The sequence below is a fragment of the Ostrinia nubilalis genome, chromosome 24 (genome assembly GCF_963855985.1).
Source record: "Ostrinia nubilalis chromosome 24, ilOstNubi1.1, whole genome shotgun sequence".
Classification (NCBI taxonomy): Eukaryota; Metazoa; Arthropoda; class Insecta; order Lepidoptera; family Crambidae; genus Ostrinia; species Ostrinia nubilalis.
In genome coordinates this window covers 2,381,352-2,403,205 of record NC_087111.1, presented here as the reverse complement: position 1 = coordinate 2,403,205, position 21,854 = coordinate 2,381,352, and the positions used below count along the sequence as shown (strand labels likewise).

General features: G+C 38.8%; 1 protein-coding gene across 3 annotated transcripts; it reads right to left on the bottom strand.

Annotated features, from left to right (window-relative positions):
* Positions 1-494: 494 nt before the first annotated feature.
* Positions 495-21,690, bottom strand: LOC135083719 (uncharacterized). Of its 3 annotated transcripts, XM_063978443.1 has the most exons (8): positions 21,540-21,686; positions 20,767-20,928; positions 18,144-18,306; positions 16,997-17,070; positions 7,793-7,877; positions 6,848-6,957; positions 6,170-6,347; positions 495-704 (listed from the first exon to the last, which is right to left on the bottom strand). In XM_063978443.1, the coding sequence occupies exons 4-8, from the start codon at positions 17,000-17,002 to the stop codon at positions 649-651; spliced, it is 435 nt and encodes a 144-aa protein (XP_063834513.1). In that variant the 5' UTR covers positions 17,003-17,070; positions 18,144-18,306; positions 20,767-20,928; positions 21,540-21,686; the 3' UTR covers positions 495-648. The 3 variants fall into 3 exon arrangements, with proteins under 3 accessions (XP_063834513.1, XP_063834511.1, XP_063834512.1); XM_063978441.1 differs by lacking the exons at positions 16,997-17,070; positions 18,144-18,306; positions 20,767-20,928; positions 21,540-21,686 and adding an exon at positions 9,905-10,050; XM_063978442.1 differs by lacking the exons at positions 495-704; positions 6,170-6,347; positions 6,848-6,957; positions 7,793-7,877 and having other exon boundaries at positions 21,540-21,690.
* Positions 21,691-21,854: the final 164 nt, after the last annotated feature.

Sequence of the window (21,854 nt, the reverse complement as noted above, 5' to 3'; positions counted from 1 at the left end):
GTCTCCTTTTATATTTATTTTTATATTCAGATATTACTAGAATTTGCCCGTGGCTTCCCTCGTTTCTGTCACTGATACAGAAAGACATCTCCTTTTATACAAAATGATAGACGCCCGTATTCACAAACAATGCTTGCTTGCATCATCAACAGCCCTTTACTGTCCACTGCTGGACTATGAGCCTCCTCCACTATAGTGGAGTGTATTGCCATAACCCCACGCTTGGCAGAAGGGTTGGAGATCGCAGTTGAAAAGATTGATGTCTTTCAGAGAGCGCTGCTGCCCGTTCTGTTTGATGTGTAGTCTCTAAATCGCCTCTTACGACATCCACGGGAAGAGTAGGGGTTGGTGACAAATGTATTCTACTCTGCCGTCACCACACGGCTTATTCATACAAATTGGAATCCAACCCAATCGGTCGACTAAAAGTTGGTAGTCCGCGGGGATTCTAAAATGTCCTGTTGCTACATCTAATCTATCATCAAAACAACATATCATGACACTGTAAAAATACATTCAAAAAGTCTAAAAAAATAAACACTTATCAAAACAAAGCGTATTTCAGTACAAACATGATCAACAGAACATAAATCGATTATTCCGATCCGACTTTCAAAATTAAATACGAAACCAAAGGATCTTCTTTTTTTACACGAAGACATTCAGTACGTAGCTGTTCGCCACTACTATGAAGTAGATCCATACTGAAAAAGACAAATTAGTTTTAATACTAATTATAAAATGGAATTAGGTGATTGTGGCTGCGTTTCTACCAAAGAATGCGAGTGAAATGTACATAGAGAAACAAATCATATTCGGACTTACAGGGTGTTAGGTAAATGGGTATATGAGCCGACACTAGCCCATGTTAACATGGGCATATTAATGGTATGGTGAAGTCAGAAAGAACAATGGGACAAAACGTCACCAGAACTGTAGCATTTTAATATAGTTCCAATATACTGAACTGTCCTATCCATGACATTGACAGCGGGGCGCCAGCACCGTCAATACCGGATCGCTGGTTCCGATTTTTGCCATGTTGGAAACCATATAGTTGAACGATGGTAGCGCCCCCCTGTCATTAAATTTGGTGGGACAGTTCAGCGTGGGTCATCTATACCTACCTTATATGATAGACCAGTGTTTTTCATACATTTTCATTACGCGACATGAAAAAAAATTTTGCGACCCCCCGACCGTTCGCTTTTTTTCATGCCTTTTACGAAGATGTTGTAGGGACCGAATTCTTCAATCTGTACAACATTTATGCATTTGCATAATTAGACTTCGGATAAATCTAGCGTTAAAACTTTACTTTTTTTTTACTGAGGTAGTTTTCACGACCTCTCGCGACCATAGAGGCTTCGCGACCCCCCTATAGAGGCTTCGCGACCCCCCTATAGAGGCTTCGCGCCCCTGGGGGGTCGCGACCCACAGGTTGAAAAACACTGTGATAGACCATGCTAATACTATTTAACATGGGCTAGTGTCGGCTCATATACCCGTTTAACTAACACCCTGTAGGTATAGCTCTTAACCTAAGTCAGTGCCTGAGGTATAAGAGCGGTATGGGGCGTGTTTCTTTGACGGTCAAACGTCAGCGAGACTTCAGATCTCCTTCAAAGAAGAACGGTCACGCCCCATACAAAAAAAACCCAGACCCGACAGAAACGAGACATACCTTAGTTTTTTTGTCATGTCTTAGTTAGTTAAATTATATATTTTTTATATTCGAAATCTATGTATAACACCAAAATATTACCCTTTGTTTTTGTTCAGGCGTTATACAAAAACTAATACAAAATGCCTATTTATCACCAAAATTGGTAAATGTATGTACCTAAATGTCTATTACAGCTGCTATGGAATGTATTTAGGTGACCTGGAGATACAGCCGGATTATACAGGGTGGAAACGATAAGTGAACTCACTCGATTATTTCTAAACTATACAAGATATCGAAAAACTAGTTACTGATTCTGAAAGTGCTTCACGAGCTCTTTCAAATGGTACCAATAATAGGATACAGATTATGGAAGCTGGTAACATTGAATTTTTGGATTTTGTAACTTATTATTGTTTCCACCCTGTATAATCCGGCTGTATCTCCAGGTCACCTAGATACATTCCATAGCAGCTGTAATAGACATTTAGGTACATACATTTACCAATTTTGGTGATAAATAGACATTTTGTATTAGTTTTTGTATAACGCTTGAACAAAAACAAAGTGTAATATTTTGGTGTTATACATAGATTTCGAATATAAAAAATATATAATTTAACTAATTAAGACATGACAAAAAAACTGAGGTATGTCTCGTTTCTGTCGGGCCTGGGTCACAGATGACCGTTCTTCTTTGTATGCTCTGTCACGACATAATGTCAATGTCATTTCTCCCTTGCCGCTCCTATACTTAATATAAGTTCTTACGTTACCTTAACGTTAGACCACAAGTGGCACTTATGAACATAAGTGCCACTTGTGGTCTAAAATGAATAAATATTTTTGATTTTGATTTTTAAGGCACTGACTCAGTTTAGTGCTAAGTATACCTTTAGTTTATTAATTACATGAATAATCTTGCAATAACTATTTGCTCATTAACTTAAAAGCTTGGACTTTTGTTCTTTAATGTGCTTATCCAGCTTTTTTTTTGCTAATACCGCTTTAGTAAAAAGTTTTAAAAAATTTTAAGCAGTTCTGTTAAATACGTAATTAGGTAGTCAAAACGAAAAACAGAAAGTAAACGTCCACACAGTATAGCCTGACCAGGAACATAAAAACCCTGGCATAGAGGCGCGTCAATTGCATTTGATAGTGCAACACTGAGTACAGTCGTACCTGTGTTAAATTAATAGACTAACTTTATGTGTCAGGATTCAGGATTACGGGCTAATTTGATATTTTCATAAATTAACGAAAAAATATTATTATAAGTAACCTGGTTTAAATAAATTAAATGAAACCATCAATCAGCTAGTTGGATTTATTTTATTATTCATCAATAATCAAATTCAGAACTTGAATATTCAACTGCAATGTCTGCTCATGAACGCTTCAAACTCGGTACTTCTTTCCCAATTCCATAAAATTCAACACTTAGAAAGTGACAAAAAACTTTAAAATAGGTAGTTGAAACAAACTACAGCTAATTTTCATAGTGGACTGTACTATACGATAAACATGTCAGTCAATTTGACAACCTTTGTCGGAAACATTATTCAATGAAAATATTGTCCGAACCCTTAGTATTTCTCTTCGACAAATACTTTAACACATTGTGAACCACTTTTCTTTCACGACTATAAAAAGATTTTAGCAATTTAATTCACAAAATCAATTGCGCACATTTAAAATAAAGTTTGTTTACACTTTGACAGCAATAGACTGACATGCAAGGTGACATGTCAATGAAGTTTTCAGTTACTGTTGCCATTAAAAGAAATTAGTACCATTAGTTTTCCGCAACATGGCGAGGGTTTTTATGTTCCTGGTCAGGCTATAGTATATTTTTTCACGTTCATAAGTAGCCAAATATTGATCAAAATAATCCAAAAGGACAGTAAATCTATATCTTAAGATTACAAATAATATATTCTACAGTTAGACAGTTTTGCTATCACATATTTGCAAAAGTGTTGAACTCTATTCGGTGGCAATTTAAAACGTTAGATTCCCATCTCAAACATTCGTCTACGAAGTCCTAAACTAAGAAGATATTTTATTAGAGTAGATGCAGTAGGTTCCTAATAAAAATAGTTTTTTCTATTATAAGAAGAATATTAAAAGACAGACAGAGAACCAAAAAGTCGTGAAAAATTGCCTTTTTAGCAGGTGGCAATGAGGGCTATCGTCTTAGCGCTCACCAGTTAGCGCCACTGTAGAGTAAGGTCCTATCACTTGCTAGTAGCGAAGACAGTGGCGCCAACTTGTGAGCGCTAAAGTGGTAGGAGGACTATCGCATTTGCACTCATCAAGATGGCGCCACTGTAGAGTAAGGTCCTGTCAATCGCCAGGGGTGCCAACTGTTAAGTATAAGAACGATAGCCCTCATTGAAATGTAATTTAAATATGTATCTCGCTATAAAACACATATTACCTACATAGCACAGCTAACATAACGTATATGTTGCAAAAAGCCTAAAATATTTACCCCCTTACTAATAAAAAGTTTCACAGTTGTTGAACAATGTTTTAAAATGACATTTCCATACTAAACGTCACTTTAAAACACTGTTCAACGAGTGTGTAAGTTTTATTAGTAAGGGGGTTAGAATATACAAGCTATAAGTCTAGCGCCTGTAAGTCTAATGTCAGTGTCTGAGGTATGAGAGCGGCAAGAGAGAGACATAATATGACGTGACAGAGCACACAAATCTGAAGTCTCACTGACATTTGACGTAACAAAAAACATGCCGTGCCGCTCCTATTCTTCAGGCACTAAGGCCTCAGCCTCGAGTTTAGCGGGCAGCGGGGCGGGAGCGGAGGCGGCGCGGGAGCGGCAGGATCTTATGCGTAAAATCAAATAGACCGGTTCTCGAAAACAGCGGCGCGGGAGCGGGCAACGAGCGGGCAGCGCACTCCTTCTTTTGCCCACAATAAATCGAGCGTTAGGAATAAATTTGAATCGAAATAAAATTGTCGCCGTTGTTCAGACATAATTCGTTTGCGAATAAAAACAAATATCTCGACAACACAACCCCGAACACAACACTTCGCCGCTAAAGCGCCGCGCGAGCTGCCCGCTTGTTTCGAGAACGGGTCTGCGTTGCCCGCCCCGCTCCAGCGCCGCCGCCGCTCCCGCCCCGCTGCCCGCTAAACTCGAGGCTGAGGCCTAAGTTATTTTTTATTTTTGAACAGTCAGCGTGCTGACGATAGATGATTTGTAGAGTCCGTGGACTCTATGACCTTAGTGTGAAACTGCATCTCACTTAACACCAGAGGACTTATTGTGAGTTAATATCAAACGTCGTCACTAGTGAGCGCGTAAAAAATGACATTAAATGCATGACGGATTGTACAGCACCCTTAGCGGACACTTTCAATAACTAAAATTTCTAATAATATATTTTTCTAACACGCTCTGTGAGGACGTTTGATATAAACTCACACTAAATCCTCTGGTGTTAAGTGAGATGCAGTCCAGGATGGCACATAATCTGCCCTGTAAGTGCCTATTCACTCTCGCCTTGAAAACCTACCGTTTCTTTCTCCATTATAAAAGCTCTAACTAAAGCCTATACGTCTCTACTGCATACGCAAACAGCATCAGCAAAGACACACGAAACCTGGACGTGTGACTGCATTTCATCTTCATAATGCATGTTTGGATAGCAGCGACCCATCCACTGATACAAATTGCTGCTTGATAATATTGTATGTTACTATTTTTTGAAAACTTACACCTGATAACAGCAAATTGATAAATAACAGTTATCAGGTGTTTTAGCGTCTCTGTGGTTATCTATCCTGATAATATTAAAATGCGAAAGTTTGTATGAATCCAGACAGTCATACAAATTTTCGCATTATAATATTAGTAGAATAGATGTCTGGATGTTTGTTACTCTTTCACGCAAAAACAAACTACTGAACGGATTTTGATAAAACTTTACAGTATTATAGTTTATTACCCAGAATAACATCTAGACTATAATTTATGACGATCTGTGACAAACACGCGGGTGAAGCCGCTGGCAATATCAATAAATGAGAGACAATCTAATCTAACTAAATAATAATGAAAAGTAAAATGGATAACAGTGGATGGATCGTTATAAAGAACGTAAAACAGTAAAGTTTTTGTGTATTTTGGAGGCTCCGTTTTGGAGACATTATCATTATGATAGATTTTTTTACAACATTAGGTAAAGTGATAGTCGAAAAAAATTGTTGGCAATAATCGGAGCCGAAACAAACTGACAGAAAAAAAAATTGTTTTTAGTACCGTATAGTTACTTTAATTTTTTAATGTAAAGGCGTTTTGACTTATATTATCAAACAGGCACCATTTTTATTTTATTTTCATGTGTGGTGTGGGTATGGTATTTGAATATAGTGCAGATGCAATCTATGGTATGGAGCGAGCTTGCCAAAGCTGCCTGTTCATAAAAGGTTTAGGTTCTAGCTTAATTTAAGAGATAGAAGACAATTGCCACTCACGGAACATGTAAGCCACGAACATCACTAACAGCGCCGACCCCGACAGCCAGTCCATGCTAGACAGCAAGCAACTCGACCGGAACAGACACGAGAACCCCACCATGAAGGTCAGTATGAAGCCGACCAGAACGTTCAGGAACGTCACCCAGACGAATATTTGGACTAGGCCTTCTTGATCCTGGGAAGGCAAAAAGAGTTTCATTATCAGAGCTAATCTTCAGCTCATTTAGTCTCCGCTGTAGATAAAAATGAACAACTACGCTGCTAGCAAGCTGAAGTGGCAATGGGCAGGGCACATAGCACGCAGAACTGACGGCCGATGGGGCAGAAAGGTTCTGGAGTAGAGGCCACGTACCGGAAAACGCAGCGTGTGACTTCCACCCACAAGGTGGACCGACAACCCGATAAAGGTAGCAGGAAGGCGCTGGATGCAGGTCGCTACCAACCGTGCGATGTGGAAGTCATTGGGGAGGCCTATGTTCAGCAGTGGACGTTCTGTAGCTGAAATGATGATGATGAACTACACTCCTCACGCTGGTCAGAGGCTTGAGGAGGCCTGGTGATTTCGTCGCCTTTTACTACATTCATCATCATCAGTGGAATTAATTTCGCTAATTCAAATAGCAATTTACATAATTCAAAGTTTTGTCTAATGAGTAGACAATTTCATTTATTTACCGTGATTGTAGCGAAAAGCAGTATAGAGCCTGTGATCATGAACACTATTGACATGCCCGACAGTCCCGTCACGATGACCTGGTGAGCAGCTGACACGGCCTTTGTTGGCTCTGTAAAAGACAAATTGCGATATTTCTTTGTATATAGTCTGGTCCGTGAGCACGTAGAATTTTGTCCAATGACCCCAAGCTAGCCATCCTTATCTCTCGCGCGTAATTATGTTGCTATCGCGCTCGCACACTCACTGCGGGTGCCAGTCGCACAGTCGCGACAGCAATATAATTATGCGCGAGCGATAAGGAAGGGTAGCTTGGGGTCATTGGACAAAATTCTACGTGCTCACGGACCGGGCTTTAGTATTATTGACAGCAGCCTAGCGTAGTAGATAATACCGGACTCCTATGCCAGAGGTTATATGTTCAATCCCAGATTGTCTTGCCTGGACTGCTGACCGTTGCCCTGGCCGACAATTAATGTTGTTTAGACATGATGGGCTGCGTTCATTTTGATCTGACCGCAGAACGCATCCACGTGGTAAATTCTTAATATGAACACTGTTTTAAAATGTCATTTCCATACTAAACGTCACTTTAAAACACTGTTCAACGAGCGTGTAAGTTTTATTAGTAAGGGGGTTTATATTAAAAATGGTACATACTGCTTCTGCTGTCTGGTATGCATAGTAAAAGCTTTAGTAAAACGCTTTGCACTAGTCGATCCTTAATTTTGAATACTTCTTAGATTTTTGTTTTTAATCTCATTGCGTGTCCAACCACAGTGAAACTTTCCCCCAAACTTGGCCTTGATTTTTGTGTTTGTATTGATATCAAGCTGCAGATCCGAGCAAGGAGTTGTAACTTACAGTGGTAGTAATGAGACATGAGAATAGTCCCATATTTTACCCGACCAAGGGTTTTATTAACTTTGTTTCGCCATAAAACTTACGGTTAATGTCGGTGACATTCTTCAGGTTCTTGAAGTTGGCGTTCGTCCTCTGCTCTATGATGCACAGCAGCGTCACACCCGTCATCTAAGGAAATTACACGTTGAGTTACCGCTGACTAGTCGAAGATACGGGCCCTATTCTGGTGTCACTCGAAAACTAACGTCCGTATACACAAACGATGCTTGCTTAAGTGAAGCAGCAAATCGAACGCGTTGAATAGAGCTCTCTGATTGGTTCGTGTGTCACCGTGTGCGTCCACGTGCACTGTGAGACCTCATAGTAATGTTTGTGATTAAGGGCGCGAGTCTTATTTTTTCAAATTAAATATAAATACAGGTTGTATTGGTCATCGTAAAATTGCGAATTCCGTCACATTATAATCTGACGATTCTAACCTAACCCACTGTTAGTTTACAATCTCACCCGTCATATTATAAACTGTCCAAGTTCATAATTTCATGTTGACAGATTCAAACCCCAATGACGTATTAATACTCAAGTAATCTGTGACAAGAACTGAAAATAAAACCACTTTTTTATCCACAACGAGGACTTCAAAGACTTCAAAGTCTATAGGTATCCATTTGATGTTATGTTGATGCAATGTGTGGTGAGCACCTATGTATGTAAATAAATAAACGCTTCGTTCGTTTCAGCCAAATGACGTCCACTGCTGGACAAAGGCCTCCTCCAAGGTTTTCCACAATGCACGGTCCTGCGCTGCCCGCATCCAGGCTCTTCCCGCGACCTTTACCAGATCGTCGGTCCACCTAAAGAAACGCTTATGTAGGTACTTAAAGGCTATTGAAAATAACAGCTATTCTAGCATTCAAAACGTTAAAACAATTTCGCAACCAGATCGTTCGTTTCCGCCAAAATACGCTGCTGGACAAAGGCCTCCCCCAAGGATTTCCACAACGAACGGTCCTGCAATGCACGAAAGCACCTGGATGCGGGCAACCAGAATTCAATTCGTTCCAATCTCGTGCGCTTCCGAAATAGCCACCCCAGACGAACTTCGTGACCGAATTATACAATGGGATGAATGATTGATGTGGTTTAACGTGTAATTTAGCAAATTACCATCCCTCAAAGGAATGCTTTTGCTTGTGTATTTATTCTACGAAAAACAGAGATTCGGACTTTAGATTAGAAATAACTTTGTCGGAGCTCTAATTGGGGATTTTGGGGCGTTATTTCAATTACACAGATTACATAAGTTTAATTGTACTGTGTAACGATACTTAATTAAAAGGTTCGACGTAAATTATACTGTTATTATTTGTTGGACTGCTTTGGACTATTTATAGATTTTAACTACAATTGATTCTTAAATTAATACGAAACGACTTATTTAATGGGAAATTAGTGTTAAGACACTTTTCGGGATTTGGGACTTACACTGCCCTACTTTTAATAGTCAATAAGCCAAGCCTGACTCACGGCCAAAGTTAATATCCTATCTATCCATGATTTCACTCAACTAGAAAGAGGTAAATTATGTATTATGATATCAGCACCTCACAGTTTTTATACCTAGTAGATGAGCTCTATTTCACAAAAGTAATAATAAATTCATAGCACCCCCTGTAACGTACCGGAAAACGCAGCGTGGGACGTCCACCCACAAGGTGGACCGATGACATCATGAAGGTTGGCTGGATGCAGGCCACTACCAACCGGTCAACATGGAAATCATTGGGGGAGGCCTATGTATGTTCAGCAGTGGACGTCCTATGGCTGAAATGGTGATGATAATAGTTTCACAAGCACTTGCAATGACTACTGTTTTGAACAAGTAGTTGTTGTTCTTGGCAAATGCAAGTAGTATTTGCAACCTTAAATTCAGCAGCAAAAGAACGGATATCAACTTACGTGTCCGGTGTATGCCCTAAGCGATTCCTAAGATAAACTAAACTCAACATGAAATTGTACAGCAATCGTCCCACGAGCAACAAAAGGTAGACAATCATATTTGTAAACGTAGAACAGGCATTACTGAACACTTTTTTTTAATTTCAGTCACAATAACTCATAACACAATCAATTTAGAAACATTTTTGCGTGAACACAACTTTGTGTTTTGAAAGAAAATGGAAAATTAAACTCACTATACATAATACTGATATTAGAAGCATTCCCATTCGTAGGTTCACAAATAAACAGCATGATTGTACTTCAGGAAAAATTTCACACATTGTAAATTTAATAAATAAATCATTAAATAAAAATTAAGCAAAATACAACAGATGTTTTGACTTTGGTCATGTCAAAGTGTCAATAGAGACAAAAATAGAAAAGAGCTTTTGTTGATTAAAGCGTTGAAACTTTTTGCTTTTATTTAGGTATCACAGAATTTCAATTTATTGTATTTTAAATAAACTTTTGTAACTAATTTTACTAATTATTTCATCTCAATTGAATGTTGTAAAGTATTTATTTATTACTTTAGAATAACGTTCGACTTTAGGTATCTTAGAAGTATGGAAGTTAAGTGCTTTTGGATAATTCCTTGGAGCTCTACAACCGTTGTAAAATCTTGCAACAAAAGAGGACTAAAAATACTAAATTTCTAAACATCTAGTACTAAGGATTACATTCCACTTAAGGAACAAAATCCTTTGATAACCGAGAGCATTCTAGTCTCACTCAGAACGAAACCATCTTAATCTGTCACATTCTGAAGATATAAATAAACAAAGCTTGACGCTTCCAAGAGCTTTTATACACCTCCACAGTCTTTTGTGCAGTGAAATCTTTGAGTTAGGGGAGACCGAGGAGAGTTGTGACATTGTTGATTTTTGGAAACCTTTAATGCTTCAAACACACCAATCAAAAGGCCAATGACATGTCGCGCGGACTGTCATGGGTCGCGCGACCTGTCATTGGCCTATGATCGCGCCGGCGCACAGTAGTTTGATTTTAAAAATAGGTGGACATACGATCGAAAGTCATAATTTCACCGAAACAAAAATTGTTTTGGATAGCATTTTGAATGCTGATCAACATTTGTCATTATACATTTTTCGATAAAACGAGCCTTTCATGCTTAAAAAAAATATGACAAGAAAATTTGTATGGAGAAAAATCTTTTTTTTTTCTGGCTACTGTTGCTAACTGTAGCGGTCAAACCTTATGTAGTCGTAAGTACCTATGGTGCCGAATATTACTACATAAATACTTTTTGCGGGCACGCGCGGCCAAGCGAGTAATGGACAGGCAAAATTTTAAATATTTTTATTTATGGATTTGTGGCGACGCCACTACAAACTAGTGACCAACAGATGGCGCTGTCACTACTTCACTATGGCACACTCCGCCGCTCATACAAACCTGCATCGCGGTGACGGAGTTTTAGATCCTGCCAAGTATATATAGACAAACCAAGATGGTGTAAATTGGACCTTGGTCCCCGAGCATAACACCCGCTCGGAAGGAAGCACTAACATCTAGCTTCCTTATTGTGGTTGAGCATCATATCCCACATTGGTGACCCCGACGTGATTGGAACGTGACCTTCCATCACCACCATCTTCGGCATCAGCCTCCGCCATCCTCATCACCATCTCCGCCACTCCGTCATCAGCTCCAGTCTTCAACAAGCCAGCATCCAGCCTTCAGGGACCATCGCAGATCGCAACCGACCTTCCTGGTTCCTCGGCAGCAAGCAACCGTCACTTCACTGGTCACGGGTACAGCTCTGGCCCAGCTCCACGCCCGACCATCGAAGACGCCTCCGCTCACTATCCCGACTCACCGTGGATAGAGCACCGCAACCTGCTCGTCTCGACTCACCGCAGACTTGAGCACACTGGCACTTGTAAGCTCATCACGCACAGACTGCTGAGCTCATCCTGACGTCATCCACCTCCGGTTCTTCCGGGGGGAGTGGTGTGGCGACGCCACTACAAACTAGTGACCAACAGATGGCGCTGTCACTACTTCACTATGGCACACTCCGCCGCTCATACAAACCTGCATCGCGGTGACGGAGTTTTAGATCCTGCCAAGTATATATAGACAAACCAAGATGGTGTAAATTGGACCTTGGTCCCCGAGCATAACACCCGCTCGGAAGGAAGCACTAACATCTAGCTTCCTTATTGTGGTTGAGCATCATATCCCACAGATTATTGATTTTAGTGCACTTAAAGTAATTATTAATAAAAAAATATACTTAGTCTAACTTACTACAGCCCCCTATTACCTCATTTCACGCCAAAACCTTTCAAACTAGAACCTACGTTTGTAGGTACTAGGTAGCCTAAGTCGATTATTGACATTATAATATTCACTACTGGTCTACTGGTTATGGTGTAAGGTAGATTAGGTAGATATCTACCCTTTACCTAGCTATGTACCTACTTCTTGGCACTTATAATACCGACAGACATGATTAAAAAAAGTCTTCAAGCAAGAACCCTTGACTTCAATGGTTATGAAAGATTTTTTTACTTTCTAGAGTAGTCCTGAATAGATCAATTCAAGTTAGTCGAATAATTCCATCATAAATGGGAATATCCGTATCCCTCTTCCACACATTATTCATCATCCATCATCATTTCAACCTTAGGACGTCCACTGCTGGACATATGCCTCCCCCAATGATTTCCACAATGGCCGCTTGGTGGTGGCCTGCATCCAGGGCCTTCCTGCTACCTTTATGAGGTCGTCGGTCCACCTTGTGGGTGGACGTCCTACGCTGCGCTTTCCGGTACGTGGCCTCCAGAACCTTGCTGCCCCATCGGCTATTACTTATGCGTATTAAGCCACTTTAGCTTGCTAAACCGTTGGGCTATGTCAGCGACTTTAGTTCGTTTATGGATCTCCTCCTCATTTCTGATTCGATCTCGTAAATAAACATCGAACAACCTCTCCATAGCACGTTGTGCAATTTTGAGCTTATTTATAAGGCCTATATTGAGAGGTCACGTTTCCGAGCCGTATAGCAGATCCATTATGTTCACATCTACCTATAATTTTATATGCCAACTAACGTACACAAAAACTGCTGATACATGGTGCAGATAATAATAATAAAGCATTTATTTCTTTCTTTCACAATCCAATAATACAGTGAAACACAAATTGCTATGTACTAATTGAACAGGGTAAGATTGTGAGAGAACTGGAGTCTGAACTAGGCGAGAAGCCTGTACTACAGAGCGCCAGTACTCTCCTCTCTCGATGATGGCCGGAGCACATAGAATTTATTAAAGTTATTTTAAAACTAGACAAAAAACTAGACGAGTATTGAAAGAGAGTGTGTATAAGGTGAAGTGTAAGTGATGTGAGAGTGAGTGTAATGAGAGTGTGGGTGTATGTGAGTGTAGGTGTATGTGAGTGTAGGTGTATGTAAGTGTGAGTGTATGTGAGTGTAGGTGTATGTGAGTGAGTGTGCGTGTGTGTTAGTAATGAACCATCTGCCCATATTACAGTTACCTAATTGGTTGAAGCAGGTTTTCCGTTTCAGCATACGTCAAGGATTGCAAGTAATTTGAGACCTTGTACTTACAATAAAATTTTGGCAAGGAGTGGAGATCTAAATTATGGTGAAGAGCATTATACAAAGAAGGACCCAAGAAACAGTAGAAGCGATGAGAGAAGTAAGTTTTAAAAGAAGAAGAGGGAACTACCAGGTGATTACGTCGGACAACGGAGGGATCGAAATTAGCTAGATGGTGTTGTTTTAAGACAATATACAAGATGAAGAGTTGGCGGACGGTTAAAACTTGGCAGTATTGAAAGAGCTCATACGTAGGGAAAAGCAGCGGTTTGAAGGTGCAAATTTTAAGGATGGCCCTTTGAGCTCGTTCCAGCTTTATCAGGACAGTCTTGCAGGCACCTCCCCAAGAGGTTATGCAATAAATCAAAAGTGACTGGCAGAGGGCTACATAGACTGTCCTGACAAGGCTGGGGTCTGCTACGTGGCGAAGCCTACGAAAGACAAACATAAGCTTGCGGAGTCTCCCGGCTGTAGCTACGATATGGGATTTAAAAGTTAGTCTCGAATCGAAGATAATGTGATAACATTTTGGTGTACTGCCTAACTGCCTATTGGATTCTTTCGGAAAAAGTAAGTATGTGAGTGACTTTGATTATTTTGAACACTCTGTTCAAGATAAGTGAATTAGGCTAAAATATCTTTTTTGATGGTTTTTCGAACGAAGATAATAATTGAAGACATGAATGGAAGAAGGTGATTAATGTCGGATTTCAGATTTTTCTCAGATTGATGATTATATAAAGGTGTTATATTTCAAACCTTATGTTTGAAAAGAAGGTGACCTACTTGATGAAGGTGTTATGTACGTTATCTTTTTAAAAAGATAAAGGAAAAGGAACTCACACCTCTTTAAAGAAGCCAAAAAAAAAGAATATTTTTTGCGAAAGTATAAGACTATTAAACAGAAGAACTGGAAATTATTACAGATCTATCAAAATTGAAAATTGAATCCCGCTACCTACTGTAATCGATTATGATAGTCAAAATGATTTAAGGATCTATTCAGGACTACTCTAGAAAGTAAAACAATCTTTCACAACCATTGAAGTCAAGGTTCTTGCTTGAAGACTTTTTTTAATCATGTCTGTCGGTATTATAAGTGCCAAGAAGTAGGTACATAGCTAGGTAAAGGGTAGATATCTACCTAATCTACCTTACACCATAACCAGTAGACCAGTAGTGAATATTATAATGTCAATAATCGACTTAGGCTACCTAGTACCTACAAACGTAGGTTCTAGTTTGAAAGGTTTTGGCGTGAAATGAGGTAATAGGGGGCTGTAGTAAGTTAGACTAAGTATATTTTTCTATTAGTAATTACTTTAAGTGCATTAAAATCAATAATCCATAAATAAAAATATTCAAAATTTTGCATGTCCATTACTCGCTTGGCCGCGCGTGCCCGCAAAAAGTATTTATGTAGTAATATTCGGCACCATAGGTACTTACGACTACATAAGGTTTGACCGCTACAGTTTGCAACAGTAGCCAGAAAAAAAATAAAAATGATTTTTCTCCATACAAATTTTCTTGTCATATTTTTTTAAGCATGAAAGGCTCGTTTTATCGAAAAATGTATAATGCTAAATGTTGATCAGAATTCAAAATGCTATCCATAACAATTTTTGTTTCGGTGAAATTATGACTTTCGATCGTATGTCCACCTATTTTTAAAATCAAACTACTGTGCGGCGATGGCGATATGCACGCGTTGGTGTGGTTGAAGATTTAACTATCAGCGAGCTCGCAACAGCGCGTGTTTGTTAGCTCGAGACTTGAACTAAAAACGCGCACTGTCACGATCTCACTAGTAGTTAATACGTTCCAAAAAATCGGTAATTTCTCTCTCCTCGGTCACGACCACAGATCACAGAAATTAAAGGGAGATGTGACAAGGGGGCGGGGCCGGTGTCGCAGCAATATACCCACAAACAAAACAGATTGCTCGCGACAGCAATGTTGACAGCAGAGACGTTATATGTGTAAACTGATTGCGTAGTACTAAAGATTATTCGAACGTTGAGTACTGATACCGCAGTGGATAATGAGCTCATTCAAACTAACAGAATACATTCAATCGTACGTCACTGCGTGTGTAATGGTGTTGTACGTACATTACTTGCAACGTAGTATGCGAACGAATAGTCGCACTCAATGCAATGTGTGCATGACACACTTCGCGACGTATTGTTTTTTGATTACTTTGTGTGTGTGATTTTTAATGCGACACTAGGTTTTGAACGGGTGCGTGACAGTTTACATAAGTTTATATGATATAAATTCATTTCAATAACGTTCATATTGTATAATAAACGTATGTTATAATAACACTTGATATAATTTTTTAACATAATCGCACCTTCGGTAGAACAAGGGCACAATTGTCAAAAATTGCAAAAATGAGTTAAGTATGCAGAAATACTTTAAAAATGTGTAGCTAATAATTAATAGCTCTCCTGTAAAATTGCAAAAAGTGCAATTGTGCCCTTGTTCTACCGAAGGTGCGATATAATGTTTACTTCATATAATAAATAATTTCTAATAATGTCATTTCAGATACCAATCAAAACGCATAAAGACATTTGATATAAACCTTACTTAATCTAAGACTCATTTGATGTAATTTTGTTTAATATAAATAATATTTCATATAACCATTACATAAAATAAATATTATTTGTTATAACGACTAGGTATTTGGTATACTCTTTAATTGATATAATTTCTGATAGATATAACTCTTAGTATGTTCTTCTTTAGCTTGACTTATAAATGACTTTAGTGACAAAAACGAATCGCTGTAAAACCGACTCCACGTAGTCTTGTCTGCCCTACCCCTAGAGTGTAATTTAGAAGCGCGTAGGCACGGAGGGGCGAGGCGGCCCGCGGGCTGAGGAGCAGGTGGCTGGAAGCGAGGCGCCGCGGCTGAGCCGAAGACGCGGTGTCGAGCGAAAGCCATCTGCGACGATTAGCACGCGAGGGACCGCCAGAGCCCCGCAGTGCCGGAGCCGTGACAGAAGTCTTAAGTTTTTAGCCAAATTTGTATGCTGCATGCCTGCTTGCTTGCTTGCTTGCCTGCTTGCCTGCTTGCTTGCTTGCCTGCTTGCTTGCTTGCTTGCTTGCTTGCTTGCTTGCTAGCTTGCTTGCCTGCTTGCTTGCCTGTATGCTAGCTGGCTTGTTAGCTTGCTTGCTTGCTCGCTTGCTTGCTTGCTCGTTTGCTAGCTTGCTTGTTTGCTTGCTTGCTTGCTGCATGCAATGCTTATTATAACAATTGAACTTATTTATAAAATTATTATTGTTATATGATTTAAGTTTTATAGGAAAATAATTTTATCTCATTTGATTGTTCGACATTTTATTTTTATATGATTTGAATGTTATTTGTTTTAAATAGTATACATTGTAAGTTTTATAGAAAACATTCATTATATCAAACCATTTTATATCAGTTAATAGTTATTTGTCTTAAAATTATTAGTTTTAAAATTATATCATTCGTTTATTATAGTAAATAATTATTATATTAAATGATTTTATATAATTTGATGTTATATCCTCTAAGTATTATATGATATGTAGTTATATCATACATTACACACCCGTTTTGAACTCAGCGCATTAGTTGGCATCTCTCTAGATCTTTATGGTCACAACTCACCTCGCTTTCCTCTAATACTTATTTCGAGGGTGTACTTACTTGCATTTCAGCTCTCAAGCCTCAAAAAAGCGACATTCTGTAGCTGTTCACGATAAGGGTGGTGTACACTGAGACTGAAAAGATAAAATGGGTTTTTAAAGTGTATTTCACTCGGCTATCTGACCGTGGCTGACAGTTGCAAGAGATAACACTGTGTTGTTTTTAAAATTACATATTTTAAGTTAAAAATTGTTTGTGAATTCACTCGGGTTGTTTTTAATCTGTAACAAAAAGTATTTGTGCTACCAGGTTGTAAAATCTAAACTACACTGAAACTTTTGTTCTTGAAAACATGGTTATGAATTTTTATAATTTTCGCTGCAGCCAGGTTAGGATGCGCGCTGTGATAAAATGTTATAAATGACTTTAGTCGTAAAAATATATGGGCTTATCGCGTAAAATCGATAAAATAGCGCGTTAAACGCTTATCACGGCCTGCAGATTTTACAAAACTCTTTTGATCGACAATAAATCTACGAGTAGTTCATCAAAATAAACATAAAAAAGAAAAAACTTTTGATTTTATTCTAAGATTATTACATGTTAGATTAACCCGGAGCGTCTTAAAAGCCTATATTATATTGTTATATTATTATGCTAATTACCGCTGACAAAAACACTATACAGGGTGACTGGAACTGAACCCGCCATAGCTAATACGCGTATAGAGGAGGTCATTTGCTAATTATTGAACCTTACTTTCTATGACTAAAGTTTTATAGTTTAGGAGATATATCAATTTTTATACTTTTTTCAGATTTTTCCCAATATCATTGGCAATCCATTATCACCATTAGCTTTTTTTAAATCGAATTCGAACTTTAATATTTTATCGTGGTTTGTACTTTTGTTTAACTTTGGCGGCTCGTAGCTAGTTATTCAATCATTATCTGGATCTGAAATTTATTTTATTTAACTAAAGGTTTATTCGATATTATAATCAAATAAGAAAATCGGTTAAAATCATGCGAGAAAAAAATTAAGCAGTTTTTAGGTAAAATTTCGGAAAAATTTGAAAAAAGTATAAAAATTGATATATCTCCTAAACTATAGAAAGTAAGGTTCAATAATTAGCAAATTACCTCCTCTATACGCGTATTAGGTATGGCGGGTTCAGTTCCAGTCACCCTGTATAGTAAATACTTACTCAAGAGATGCACCAGAAAAGCGCCCAAGTGTATCATGGCCACCGTGAAGCATTTGCTCCAACAAAACACCAGGTACGTCAGGCAGAACACCAGGTGGATTAGCGACGTGGCCACCACCAGCCAGAAGAACACTTGTAACATTATGTCTCTCGCGTCTTCGTTCTAGAATGGGGTAGAAGCAGTTCGTTAGTTCGTTCGTTTCAGCCGAAAGACGTCCACTGCTGGACAAAGGCCTCCCCCAAGGATTTCCACAAAGACCGATCCTGCGCCGCTCTCATCCAGGCACCTCCCGCGACCTTCACCAGATCGTAGAAACAGTACTTATTATTATTCTGGTGTAGAAGTCAAATAGGTTTTTTCATCATCATCATCATCATCATCAACATTTCAGCCATAGGACGTCCACTGCTGAACATAGACCTTCCCCAATGATTTCCACAATGGCCGGTTGGTGGCGGCCTGCATCCAGTGCCTTCTCGCCACCATTATGAGGTCGTCAGTCCACCTTGTGGGTGGACGTCCTACGCTGCGCTTTCCGGTACGTGGCCTCCACTCCAGAACCTTGCTGCCCCATCGGCTGTCAGTTCTGCGTACTATATGCCCTGCCCATTGCCACTTCAGCTTACTAATCCGTTGGGCTATGTCAGGGACTTTAGTTTACGGATCTCCTCATTTCTGATTCGATCTCGTGGAGAAACACCGAGCATAGCCCTCTCCATAGCACGCTGTGCAATTTTGAGCTTATTTATGAGGCCCATATTGAGAGGCCACGTTTCCGAGCCGTATATCATCGCTGGTAACACACACTGATTGAAGACTTTCGTCTTTAGGTACTGAGAAGGTAAAAGCAGTAGGTAGTTATTATTATTCTGTGGTAGAAGTCAAATAGGTTTTTTACACAACGTTAATGCTTCAATCACACCAACGTTTGCAGATCACCATCGCCGGCGCGATCATAGGGCAATGACAGGTCGCGCGACCCATGACAGTCCGCGCGACCTGTCATTGGCCTATGATCGCGCCGGCGATGGCGATCTGCACGCGTTGGTGTGGTTGAAGCATTACTCAGTTACGAATATCCTATATCTAGCTGTGCTCGCGACTTCGTACGCATGAAAATAGTTTGAAAAATATTCTGCAGGGTGATGCTATATGGCCTAAAGCCTTCCTCGATGGCTATCCAACGCCAACATTTATTTTTTCAAATCGGACCAGTGGTTCCTAAGATTAGCGCGTTCAAGCAAAATTACGGAAAAATTTAACAAAATTATAGCTTGAACAAATAAGATAGGTACAACCCTTACATTTATGATATTTCATTATTTACCAATTAATCTAACGTAATTTTATTTATTACTGCAGTGTTTTTCAACCTTTTTCATGACACGACCCCCCTAGTATGAAAAAATATTTGGGGACCCCCCGACCGTTCACTTTTTTTTTCATGCATTTTATAAAGTTACAAAAATGTTCGTAGAGACCGAATACTTCAATCCATACAACATTTTAATCCATTTTCATAATTAGATTTCGGATAAATCTGCCTTTATAAGTAATGATTTTTTATTGATGTAGTTTTTACGACCTCTCGCGACCCCCCTATAAAGGCTTCGCGACCCCCCAGGGGGTCGCGACCCACAGGTTAAAAAACACTGTATTACTGTAATCATAATAATCTAATCTTAATTTAATAAATAATTTCTAAGGAAAATCTCTCAATGTCAGACTAAGCGATTCGTAGTATAATAATTACAAAACTTTGCCGTAGCGTTTCGTAGTACGGCTACGATTGCTCCACGAATTGTTCACGAGCTGCTGTACTACGAACAGATTAAGCTTCTACGAATCGGTGCTACGAAACGACTGACGTTTCTACGAACCGTAGCACTGTAGATGAAGCTACAAACAAAACTGGATGAACAAAATTTAAATTGACGTGGATTTATCAAAAATTTAATAAATATTTTTGATTTGATTTATCTTCAAAGGCACGCATTTCTGAAGGAGCACTTCATTGTAGCTCTAAATTCAAGTAGATTTTAATCAAGCGCGAATTTAGATTAATAATTTCATCAATTATACTGTAGAGAAACCTTTGAAGTAAGGTCATTGTTACTGGATGACAATGATGCAAGAAAAGATCATGATAATTAACCTTGTCCAAAAAAGATTAAGGCTGAATTGCACCACCTTACTTTAACCGTAACTATAACCCTAACCGGTGTATGGAGTTTGCTGTTAAAGGAGTTTACTCTAACAATAACAAAAGTCAAAAGTATATACTTTGGACGTTGCTACAGTTAAAGTAACATGGTGTAGCCCAGCCTTAGTTTACCTACATAATTTTTATTTATAACTAGCTTTCCACCAGCGGCTTCGCCCGCGTGGAATTTTGTCTGTGACAGAAAAACATTATCGCGCGCGTGCCTGTTTCAAAAACCGGGATAAAACTATCTTACGTCCTTTGCCGGGACTCAAAACTATCTGTTTGCCTAATTTTATCAGAATCAGTTCAGTTGAAGCGACACAGACAGACAGATAGACATAGTTACTTTCGCATTTATAACATTAGTATAGAAGTATAGATTAATTGTTATTGACTTTTAATAAATAGTTTATTACCCTGACACATCTCGATATGACCAAGCAAAGTAGAACAGTAGTCCCAATCCAGATGCCCATCACAATGGTGTACCAGCAGCAGAAGCCGACGTCGTCTATGTCCACCAAGCCAAGCTTCTCAGCGTCGATTATGGACAATATAAACAAAGGCGTATAGAGAAGCTGTGAAGGACATATATTTTTGAAGATATGGGTAGATCGTTTCATCCACGAAGACGCGCCCCACCAATTTTTGGTCGAGGAAAGAGCGAGGTGCGGGGAGTTTGATCCGAGCAATCCAAGCGCAATAATTTAGCGTGTACCAATAACACTCAAGCATTCTCGAAAGAATGGTAGGGCGCGTCTTCGTGGTTGAAACGATCTGTAAGAGGTGCACCCAAAATAAAAAATTTATAAACTTGAAAAAACCGAATGCTTCAGGTAGGAACAGAACCTACAAACTTTCACTTGCCGAGAGACTGATTTGACCAGCAGTCACCTATAATCATGATGTAAAAATTCTGTCTAATCCGTTATGGGTGATCCTGGTTCATAAATACAACAACTTTGTATACAATCTGTATCGAATTATCAATGCTTTTTACGTTGAGCAGTGTCTTTAACAAGCAGTTAAAAATACATTTATAAGTTTGTGTGTCCCATTTAGGAATCAAGTTCAAACCTACTGAATGGATACTAATTCCTTTCCCTGCACTATTACGGAGACATCTTAATAAAATACGAACAAAAGTAAATAGGAGTTAAAAATTATAAACAAGAAATAATTCACTTACCAATCCCACTTTAAAAATAATAATAACGGCATCTCTCAACGAAATACAATACAAACACTTTTCAAATGTAGGTAAACAATTTAAGCACATGTTTACAGTTTTTACTGTAATTTTTCACTAAATTACAGTATTTAAAAGCAATAAAACTTGCTGTAAAATACATGATTGATGACGTTTGACATTTTAGGTTATATTTCGTTCAGGAATTCAATAATTTACAAAACATAGAAAGTAGTTTTTCATAAATAGGTTAGTTGAAAAGCATATTTGCGAACAAAAGATATTCTTTACAAAATAACACAAAATTCCACGAAA

Coding starts and splice junctions, on each gene's coding strand:
- LOC135083719 (XM_063978441.1), bottom strand. CDS start 9,991: ATGTGTGAAATTTTTCCTGAAGTACAATCATGCTGTTTATTTGTGAAC. Junction 6,958..7,792: donor GAATGTCACCGACATTAACC/GTAAGTTTTATG, acceptor TGTCTTTTACAG/AGCCAACAAAGGCCGTGTCA. Junction 705..6,169: donor GTTCGTGGCTTACATGTTCC/GTGAGTGGCAAT, acceptor TGTCTTTTTCAG/TATGGATCTACTTCATAGTA.